Below are 11511 nucleotides of genomic sequence, written 5' to 3'. Positions count from 1 at the left end.
ATCCCCAGCAGAGTCCCCAAAAACTGTAGACACCTCTCAAATGGGGCATCGCCATATAAATTGATCATTGTTTGTTTGTTTGGTTGTTTGCTTCATAAACCAAGACCGTGGATATTCCCGTGGCTAGGAACATCGCCACACGATAGCAGTTATCATCAAAATAGAGTCGCCACCTAGTTTATAAAAACTACAAAAAACAAATAGAGATTCCGGGTACGGGAGCCAAAAGGACAATAAGGGGAAGGTGTTAGGCACATCTCTTTGCCTAGTCAAAAGACTGGCCCATAATCGTTCAACATAAATTTAATGCATGTTTTGTTCAATTCTAAACATGTAGTTTATTTATTAGCCTTTAAACGGTTAATAGTGAGCCAGAATGGTATTTGAAAGCATGCATCAGGAATAAGCAAAAAAGCTAAACTGTTCCAGGAAAACAGATCCCTCGGTCGGTGAATTGATGTCACAGCCAAAGGATCCCACTGGATCGATGTATCGGCTGAGGGATTGATTCCCCAGCCGATGTTCTTCCTCACAACAAACTAAATGATTAACAGAAGATCAAAACACTACAATTATTATACAAAAAACATGAAAGAGACCAAACCATGGGCCTGTGGGCCTTACCACCTTGATCCTTCAGTTGCTTGATTGCTTCGGATTAGAGGGGATTGACTGATTTGCTTCCCAAAAAACCCTAGGGTTAGGATTTGTATTTCGGGGTTTGATCATTGGATCGCAGTTGCCTTTGGAAGGTTAGGGCTTTTGTAGAGGGGATATGAGAGAGTATTTATGTAGAGTTTCGTGGCTAGAGAGGGTGATTATGATTGTGAATTGTGGTTTGTGGTTCTTGTGGTGTATTTTCAAAAACCTAAGTGCCTCTTTATATAGGCAATTAGTGACTCACTCCGGCCAATCAAATGGCGTGAATCAATAAGGAATATAGGGTAAATAAGATCTCCAAACGAAATCTACTTTGTAGCCCGAACGCATCGGAAAAAGGCTACTAGGATTTTGGTGATTGGATCAAACATACAACCGAACATTTCAGAATCTGGAAAATAGACGATCTGGTGGTCGAACAAAGGATCTAGCGACCGAAGGATGATTGGGCAACCGAAGAATCGATCTGGCTGCCGAGGAATCAATCTCCCAGGGAGATTTTCAAGCAACATGTTTCACAGGTGAAAGAATGATATTGAAGAGATGAGATCAATGTTACGGCCGAAAGATGGATTTTCCTAGGATATTGTATTTCTTTCTAAAAGGCTATATGGCTCTGAATTGGGTCCTCTTAGTGGCTAAAAGTACTCACCAAAAGTTCATGGGTTTACGCGAAGTCAATCAGCAATCACTGTATCCATTTATCATCGGGATGGTCCCCAAGGTGAGACTTGAAATAATCGTTAGGCCAAATTGGGGTGTCTACAGTATTGAGTTTCTTTTAGTTGTATAAGTTGTTTGAGAACAATATAGAGCTCTACACACAAGCAAATTGTTCATATTTGCTTCATGCACTGAAATAGCATCACAGTTGGAGATAAATTTCATTGGTTTTCAAAAATGGTACTCCCTCCGTTTCATAATGTTTGGCATTTTCACTATTCCAGCCTTATGAAAAAATTAACAATATCTTTTAATCCATAATATTTTTTTATAAGCAATATGGATCTTGTTTGATAGAGTTTAATTTGTTCTATTATACAAAGTTCAAAAAATTGCCTAAAACATTATGGATTGAAAGATATATGCAATTTAAAAATGGCACGCATTCCTGAAATGCCAAACATTATGGGACGGAGGGAGTATCTGTTTTGATTGATTTTGGGGCACATGGCAAGAACTTACCTCAGGTTTTATGATGCTATTAGACATGCCTATCCAGACATCAAATTTATCTCCAACTGTGATGGCTCTACTCAACAATTGGATCACCCTGCCCATTTCTATGATTATCATGTAAGATATGGATTTTCTCACTTTGCAGCATGTACATTTGAAATTTCTATTGTTCTCCAGGTAAAATTTTGGTTTTCAGTTTGTGGTTCAACTACGTGACAACATACTGTCTTATTTTTTGATTTGGTGGTTAGATTTACAGTGATGCAAACATGGTGTTTTCTTTGGCTTATAAATTCGATCATGCATCACGTAGTGGTCCAAAGGTGTTTTAATCTTCCTTTTGATAAAAATCAAACAGCTTTTGACAATATATTTGGAAAAAGAATTGAAATAGGGGGTCTGAAGAACGCTTCGCCATTGATTTATTTTCAGGCTTTTGCGAGTGAGTATATTGTGACCGGAAAAGACGCTAGTACAGGAAGTCTTTTAACAGCACTGTCTGAGGCTGGTTTCCTTATTGGCTTAGAAAGGAACAGTTCCATTAAAATCTTCCAAGACTCTGTGCACTTTACCATTTCTTAATGTGCATCCTTTTGGCTTAAACTGTGCACATTCACCACTTACTTCTTTTCTTCATCTTCTTGGCTGTAATTATCATTTTTTTTGGTGCTTCTGACTATTATAAAAATTAAACAAACAGAGAAAGCAACACCTGTGCCAACATAGTTAAAAGATTACATGCACAAATACTAGGCAATACAACTTCCTAATCAATGATCTGCCTTAGGTTGAGGCGATCACATATCCAAAGTTCTCTCATCGATAATGGTTTCTCCACCGAAACCACCAACTCCTCGTTCTGCTCCACACCAAGTCTCGCTAAATGGTCAACACATTGGTTACCCTCCCTATAGATATGGGTAAGCACCAATTCTGTCCTGGTCAACATAGCATATGCTTCATTGATCATGTTCTTCTATGTATGGTTAACCGAATGGCCTTGATTGATGGGTTCATGGCAATGAGAGCATCCGACTCAATTATGATACCTGACAAACTTTTTTCTAGGATTATAGTCAATCCTCCATGGATTCCCCATATTTCTGCTTTTAAGCTCGACTCACACACTACCTTCCCAAAATAGCCCAGAATCCAATCTCATCTAACATCCCTGAAAAGTCCTCTAAAGCTTGTATTTCGGTTGGATTCGTACCAACAATCATCCGTGTTGAGCTTGATTTTGCCCGCACATGGAGGTACCCATTTAATCAGGACAAGTCTTGTGAATCCTCTATGGAGAGAAGATTTGAAAGCCTGGACAATCTTATTTGTGTATGAAAGAATTGTCTTGGAGCTGATGGGAACCATATTATCAGTATTATCAAAGCTTTTTCTATTACGACCCTTCCAAATTTGCCAAAGAGTCACACATAAAATAGAGCTCAAAAGCAATTCATTCCCACTAGCAATATTTCTTTTTGATTTAAGATGAAAAGAGATCCAACCAGTAAGAGGGATATCAAATCTAACTCTCCATAAACGATTTCCCATAAGGTGTCCCCAAAGCTCCAAAGCTTTAGATCATTTTCCTGAAAAAGGAGATCTAAATCCTCAGTACCAATGTTACAAAGGGGACAATGATCACATTCTGCAATTCCTCAATGGGCCCTAAGAGAGTTAGTACGCAATTTATTTGACAGAATCAACCACAAAAAAGTCTTGAATTTGGCCGGAATTTTTAATTTCCAGAACCAGCTCCATCCCTCCAAATCAGAGTCTTGTTTGTTGATCAAATCAGAAGTAGAGGTAGTGGAGAACATACCAGTGGAAGTGCCCATCCAACAAGGATGGTCAGAGAGGTTGGATGAATAGAAATATTGATATCAAGAATAACAGATCTGATTTTGTCGTCAATAATATTGGCTATGGAACCCAAATTCCAAACTCCATTATCAATAAGCTCAGACACCTTTCGATTTGAGTTCTCATGATTTTCAGGAAAAGTTTCAGCCAAAGGTTTAGTCCCACATCACCAGTCTTTCCAAATACCCACCACTGCCCATTGCCTATATGTCATTTAATACCAGCATCCATGATAGGTTTGTTCTAACAATGCTTCTCCAAATGTGGGAAGCAGGTCACTTTCTGTAGGGGGCCGAAATATCCGAAGGTTGATAGGGTTCTCAAGGTCCAATGGGGGGAACAGGTTCACACGCTATTTAACCCGTCGTCCAGTTGTCTCAGTTCATCTGTAAATAAAGATGAGCTTAGGCGTGAAGTATCGTTAATCTTCCGAGGGATTGATGGATCCCCGGGTGCTTCACCGAATGTTGTACGTTCATCCGAACGCACATAAACTCGAGTTCGCTCGGTAATCTTATCTTCTACATAGGAAAGACCACAAAGAAAGCGACCCCCACAATTGGCGACTCTGCTGGGGATTACATTCTTCGTGGTGTCCTTCGTGTTCTTCGTGTTCATTATGCCGGATAGAGGGCCTGATTCGATCCCAGTTCGAATTCTGTCCGCTCCTCTCGTTTGAACGGAACAAATGACGCAGCGCCTCTCACCTCCGGGTCCAGAGAACTTCACCCTCGGGTTGGAGGGTTATGGGTCTATCAACCTTGAGCCCCATCAAGCGGCTAGGACGGTTCCCCTCGTGGCTCGCCAACTTTCTTTTCCACCCACAGAATTAGACGTCGCCTTGGCGGAGCAGAAACGTCAAGCGGCGGTCATTGCCTTGCTTCAACAGCGGCTGGAGGAGCGGGACGGAGGGATGGTTGTAACACCTACTCATGGGCATCCCGCTGAACCTAGCCAATCGAAGGAGCCTCGCAAATGAAGCAGAACATCTCGTCCAGCCCAAACGACCGAACTCGCCGTTTTCGAGCGTCGAACTGTCTTCGAGCGTCTTGACCAAGGATATCAACCACTGACGGCTTCACGTCCTCGGCTGACGAGCATTATTCGTGCTGAGAGTTCACGATCTTTAGCTACAGGCTCCATAGCCGGAACCAGTAAGGGAGGCGCGTCAGCCCGAGCACAACTTCGTTCTGAACGACAACCGAGTCCAAGAGGTGGGAAGAGGCCCGTGAATCTAAACAATCCACCTCGGCGCACGCACACCAGCAGCAACTGCGAATACTCGGTATGATCCCGACATAATTCCGAACACCATGAGGAACGACACTCGGTTAATTCAAGCAGCTGCCACCAAGCAGACGGCCGAGGAAACCGTTCGGAACATGATAACACGATTGTCCTGTACGATCAATTTTACGGGCTTGCCAACCATGTATCACCCCGTCGACCCAGGTTTTGAGCCTCGGCATGCTCATTTGGCAGGCTCGAGAGATGAAGCGCGTGTGCCCTCGGTTATAGCCACTCAACGGCCGAAGGAGAAAGACGAACATCACCGGCACCATCGACGAGAACGTAGAAAGACTTCTGAACTGCATGTTGAAGTTCCTCTCCCTATTGTCCCACAAACCCCAATTCAAGAAGAAAACTCGAAGCTCGAGAAGGCAAAGGCTTCCCCCTTCGTGGATGCTATACAATAGGAGCGTCTGTCGGATCGGTTCGTCATGCCGAAGCTGAAACGTTACGAGGCGAAAGAGGACGCAGTCGCGTTCGTTTGTCGCTTCAGACAAACTATGAGCCTTCATAACTTTTTCGGTGCTCTCATGTGCAAGATCTTCCCACTCACATTGAGCGAACCAATCATGTTATGGTATCATCAATTGAAACCCAAGTCTATCACTTGCTTCAACGAGCTGGAGTTGGAGTTTAGTAAACGCTTTGTAATCAGCAACATTCAACCGAAGACATTATCTATGCTGGTGAACATGCGAAGAACGGAAGGAGAAACCCTACGGCTTTATACCGAGCGCTATTGGGAGGTTTATAATCTTATCCCAGATTGTGATCAAGGAGTTGCGGCTGAGTTGTTCATGAACGGACTAGATCCAGCCTCGGCGATGTTTCGTGACCTTTCTCGTAACCCACCTAAGACAATGGGAGAGCTCATGACCATAATGGAGAAGGATTGTGTTCACGAAGAGGCCATGGCCGAGCGACATGCACCAAAGGCTCCTGAACCTGCCAAAGCAACAGCTGGGCCGAAGAAGCAAGTAGTGAATGTTCGCCGGGGGCAAGGAGGCAGTTCAAGCCAAATGACCAACAAGCCGACCAACAAGGGTCGACCTCCGCAGCACCTCAGCCACAGTCATGGCAACAAACGAAGAGAGAACCATGGCCAGACGAGTACGTGGCTGAACATACGGCGTTCACCGAACCTATCTACAAACTCCTCAACATCATCGGTAAACTACCATTCTTTGTTTGGCCAAAGTACTCTTAGGCACCGTCGGGAGCGGACCAGGGATGTGTACATATCACAAGGAGCGCGGCCACTACACAACACAATGCCAACCTTTCAAACGGTATCTAGAAGAGCTCGCAGCAGCTGGGCATCTAAATCAGTGGATTGACGTTCGGCGAAGTTCACTTCCTCCGCCTCCACCGATCATTGGCAATCTCATAAGCGTTATACAAGGACTGGTTTCTGAAGAAAGGGCAGCCGAGCTTCGTTCAGAAATTGACAGAGCCATCACCTCTTTACCCGTTTGCAACGTCGGTATTTCGGGAAAGCGACAACGGGAAGATTCGAGCCTCGGCAACCCTATTACTTTTACGTCTGACAACTTGAAAGGTGTGCAACTCCCTCATACGGACGCCCTCGTTGTTACTGTTACTATTGATAGGTCAACCGTTCAGCGGGTGTTGATAAACCAAGGAAGGTCGACGGACGTAATGTTTTATTCAACATTTCAGAGCCTCGGATTATCTCCCGCTCAACTTCGGACAGCATCCACTCCTCTCGTTAGTTTTACTAGGGCCCCAGTTTGGCCACTCGGCTTAATCTCTCTCCATGTGCGGGCTGCATCACGGGCTCTTGACATCGAGTTTGTGGTGGTCGCTTCTCCCAGCCCATACAACGTAATACTCGACCGAACCTGGCTGCACGAGATGAAGGCAGTCGCTTCTACCTTTCACCAGGTGGTAAAATTTGTTGGATGGAATGGTCGTCAGGAAAGCCTCTGAGGGGACCAGATCCAGTCAAAGAAGTGCTACATCAGCACTGTAACAAACAAACGGAGCTCTATGGAAGTACAATGCGTGGCAGCCACTGCTGTCCCACTAGTTAATACGATTTTCAATCACCGAGGGTGACGGAAGATATTTTTTAATTGGGAGTTCTTTGAGCATGGCCGAACGCAAGGAGATGTATGACTTCCTGATGCGAAAGATAGAAGTATTTGCTTAGACTCCGCAAGAAATGCCAGGTGTGGATCCCACGTTCGCTGTGCACGCATTGAATGTCGATCCAAGTAAGTGGCCGGTGGTGCAGAAAGTCTGACGCTCGTCCACCGCACACGTCGAAGCTGTGATGACAGAGGTGGATCAATTGTTAAAGGCTGGCGCTATTCGAGAAGTTTTATATCCCACTTGGCTTGCCAATCCAGTGGTTGTGCCGAAGAAGAATAAAAAGCTACAGGTTTGTGTTGACTACACAAACCTCAATGATGCCTGTCCTATGGATCGATTTCCCCTCCCTCGGATTGAGCAAATGGTGGACGCAACAGCAGGATGCGAACGCCTAAGCTTTATGGATGCATACCGGGGCTATCATTAGATAGCTTTAGCTCTGAAAGATCAGGAGAAGACGGCCTTTATTTCTCCTCAGGAAACTTACTGCTACAAGGTCGTGCCGTTCGGCCTGAAGAATGCAGGTGCAACCTTCCAACGCTCCATCACAAAGATGTTTCCTGGTATGCTCGGCAGAATACTAGAAGCTTATATCGATGATCTGGTTTGCAAAAGCACGTTCACTCGGGATCACCTTCAGGATCTGGGAGAGGTCTTTGCTGTTTTGAAACGACAAAAGCTGCGCCTCAATGGTGAGAAGTGTGCGTTTGGTGTAAGCTCATGGAAATTCCTTGGTTACATAGTAAGCCGCCGAGGAATCGAAGCTGATCCCACATAGATCTTGGCCGTGCAAAATCTCCGAGCTCCGACCACTATAAAAGAGGTACAACGACTTACAGGAATGGTGGCTGCCCTGAACCGTTTCATCTGACGTTCGGGCGATCTTTGCCGTCCGTTTTTTTGAGCAATCACGACTAGCCGACGCAGATTTGTATGGACCGAAGAGTGTGAGCAAGCTTCGCAATCCTTAAAGCAATACCTGTCCCACGCTCCTTTGCTCGTCAAGCCCCTTCCCGATGAAGATTTATATCTCTACCTTGCTGTTTCTGATCATGCTACTAGTGCAGTGCTTGTTCGGAAAGAGGGGATGGAGCATCAACCAATCTTCTACTCAAGCAAAACGATGACGGACTCTCAGACGAGGTATCTGCCCATGGAGAAATTGGCATTGGCCCTCGTTTCAGCTAAAATGAGCCTCTTGCCTTACTTTCAATCACATAGGATTGTGGTCCTCACTGAGTTTCCTCTCAAAGCTGTCCTTCGAAAGACGGACACGTCAAGCCGGATCCTGAAATTCTCTCAAGACCTGGCCAATTTTGACATCCAGTTTGAACCTCGGACCGCCATCAAGGGTCAGGCCTTGGCCGACTTATTTGTCGAGCTCACTCCCGGATTGCAAGACGAAGCCAACGCCTTGGCCACCGCTGCGGAAGAAGCTCGGATTCAGGATGAAAAAGTTTCGAAAGAAACATGTAGCCATTCCATGGAGCCCCTCCGCGCTCGGTACACCTTGGGACAAAAGAAACCGAAGCGGCAATGGAGGCTCTTCTCTGGCGACGCCTGGCGAATGACCGTCGATGGAGCCTCGAATGTTCACGGGGCTAGTGCGGGCATCGTCCTTGTGTCTCCGAGTGGGACTGTGCAAGAAAGCATGGTTTCGATTGGGTACCTGGCGACGAACAACGAAGCGGAATATGAAGCTCTGATTGTCGGCCTTTAACTTGCTCTTCGGCTTGATGCAGATTCGATTCACATCTTTTGTGACTCTCAGCTTATTGTGGGTCACTTGAACGACGATTATCAAGCCAAAGGTCAGCGTATGAATGCTTACGTCAATCACGTATTGACCTTGTTCCGAAGATTTGGCCGAGTGGAAGTGGAATGGATCGCTCGGGAGCACAATGCATGCTGACGCCCTGGCAGGTCTTGCTTCGATTTACCGAACCTCGGGCAGTCGCATTATTGTCTTTGACAAAGTCGCAACGCCGAGCTTCGAGCAGCCATGCCAATTAGTAATGGCGATTTCCCTCGGTCCAAGTCAACTAGATCCGGTAATTGATTATCTGAAGAACCAGGTGTTACCACCGAACAAACGCGACGCATACAAACTCCGTTGCCGAGCAGCTAATTTTTTCCTGGATCCAAACGACAACCTCTACCGATGGACTTTCACTGGCCCAGATTTGCTTGTCGACCACGAAGACCACGTGAAGACCGTTCTGGAGGAACTCCACTCGGGAAGCTGTGGGGCGCATTCCGGAGGACGGTCCCTTGCACAGCGTGTGCTGACGCAGGGCTATTGGTGGCCGAAGATGGTTAAACAGTCGAAGGAGTACGTGAAGCGATGTGTTCGGTGCCAGCAGCAGGCGTCTCTCATCCACCAGCCTGCCTTCCCCCTTAAAATGATCACTAGTCCATGGCCATTCGCGGTTTGGGCTTTTGATATAGTTGGCAAGATGCCAAAGGCACCTAGAGGATTTGAGTATATGCTCACAGCCACAGATTTGTTCACTAAGTGGATTGAAGCTTCCCCTTTGGTCAAGACAACTGCAAGCGACGTGGAACGTTTTATTTGGAAGCATATCATCTCACGGTTCGGCGTACCTTACGCCATCCTTTCTGACAATGGCTCCTAGTTCGTCGCATCCGCCATCAAAGCTTTTTATGCTAAGCGCCACATCACGATCCATAATTCCTCCGTGGCCTATCCTCAGGGCAATGGACAGGCCGAAGCTTCTAACAAGATGATCACTCGAGGGTTTAAGCGCCGTTTGGACCGGAAAATCGGTAAATGGGTGGAAGAGCTTCCACACGTTTTATGGGCCTATCGTACTACCCCTCGGCGGTGTACAGGCCGTACCCCATTTGCTATGGCCTACGGCATGAAAGCTGTCCTCCCCTTGTCTACTATGATTCCAACAGCCCGAATGGAAAATTTTAACCCTGTGGATAACAATGCTCTTGTGGGGGCCGAGTTAGACTTTGCCAAAGAACTACGTGATGATGCTAACCTTCGGCATGCGGCGTATCAGCAAGAAGTAGCCAGGGGCTACAACCGAAATGTCCGCGCTCGTCCGTTTAACGTTGGGGACTTAGTCCTTTGGATGGTTACCGAAGCATCAAAGTTGACCAAACTGAAGGATCCCTATGAAGGACCCTGCCGAGTGGTGGAAAAGATTGGACATGGCGTCTATAAACTCGCTGAGATGGATGGAAAGCATGCTTAAAAACTTCAAAAATTCCATGGCTAGTACTGGCATCCTCCATTTTTCATTTCTTCTCTTGTACTTACATTTTTGTTCGGAATATACGCCTTTGAGCGTCGTTTACTTAATGCAAGTTTCTTTATTTGTTCAGTTGTTTTTCCTATTATTCTTTTTAACTGGGGTATCTCATCTAGCCCCGGGTTCATGCCCTCGCGGCGCAGGTACTTCCTCCCCGTGACCGATATGCTCGGTATGCACTTCATTTGTTCGGGCGAAATTCTCGTAGCCCTTGGTACTTTTGTTCGGGCGAAATTCTCGTAGCCCACGATTGTTTGTATGTTCGGGCGAAATTCTCGTAGCCCACGATTGTTTGTATGTTCGGGCGAAATTCTCATAGCACACGATGGCTTGTTTGTTCGGAGGAAATTCTCAAAGCCATTGATACAAAGTATGCTCGGGTGAGCTTCTCGCAGCCCAAGTCTTTTCCCTCGGATGGACCACTTGCACTTTCAGTATTGATGACTGATGATTTTATTGTGTACCCATTTGTTTGCCTTACTGGATTCTCATTTTTACACTATGACCATCCACTAAGATAGGGAGCTTATACGTGGCTACACACACATGAATCCAATGCGAACAAAAAGACTTGGCAGATTTTGTCACAGTAAAGACATATACCGAAAGGAGTTAAAACTAAAGAGATTTGCAAATTTTTTATAAAAGTCATCATTCACCAAAGCATGGCGGTCATAAACTGTTCGGCGCCATCCTCAAACTTGTTTTAATTACATCCCATGGTTTGGCAAGGCTCCAATTGTTCGGTGCCAACCATATTCAAAGAAAAAAAAAGAGACAGGGGAAAGCCATTCAAGCTAAACTAAACTAAATTCAACTTGTTGCAGGAGCATCTACAGGGGCTGGTACGGCGGTAGAGTCGGCAACGTCAACTGTTGTCTCTTCTGCTTCAGCTTCGGCAGGGGGGAGGGGAGGTACTTCCACCAAAGTCCTCCTTTCGTCGTCAGGCTCAACTCCTGCGTCGTCGAAACCCCTGTTATACCCGAGCATGAAGCTTTCCTTGTGCTGACCTTCCTTAATCTCAGCTTGAACTTCCAGAATTTGATCAGCCACGTCCTCCTCGGCTTGGGCATACCCCTTGTCGTACCCCTTATCATACTGCTCCTGCAGCTCCTTCTCC

At 45.8% G+C, this 11511-nt stretch overlaps 2 protein-coding genes across 2 annotated transcripts; both read left to right on the top strand.

Moving 5' to 3' along the window:
- The first annotated feature begins 5423 nt into the window (after positions 1–5423).
- On the top strand, positions 5424–6942 carry LOC131323779 (uncharacterized). The gene is made up of 2 exons (XM_058355621.1): positions 5424–6102; positions 6200–6942. Exons 1-2 carry the CDS (start codon positions 5424–5426, stop codon positions 6940–6942), a joined length of 1422 nt encoding a protein of 473 aa, XP_058211604.1.
- Positions 6943–8230: 1288 nt separating this feature from the next.
- On the top strand, positions 8231–9743 carry LOC131323777 (uncharacterized). The gene is made up of 4 exons (XM_058355620.1): positions 8231–8738; positions 8850–8918; positions 8968–9453; positions 9556–9743. The coding sequence occupies exons 1-4, from the start codon at positions 8231–8233 to the stop codon at positions 9741–9743; spliced, it is 1251 nt and encodes a 416-aa protein (XP_058211603.1).
- The last annotated feature ends 1768 nt before the right edge of the window (positions 9744–11511 follow it).

Source organism: Rhododendron vialii, chromosome 4a (genome assembly GCF_030253575.1).
Source record: "Rhododendron vialii isolate Sample 1 chromosome 4a, ASM3025357v1".
Classification (NCBI taxonomy): Eukaryota; Viridiplantae; Streptophyta; class Magnoliopsida; order Ericales; family Ericaceae; genus Rhododendron; species Rhododendron vialii.
The sequence above is the reverse complement of the archived record's forward strand: the minus strand, read 5'-3'. Positions and strand labels throughout refer to the sequence as shown.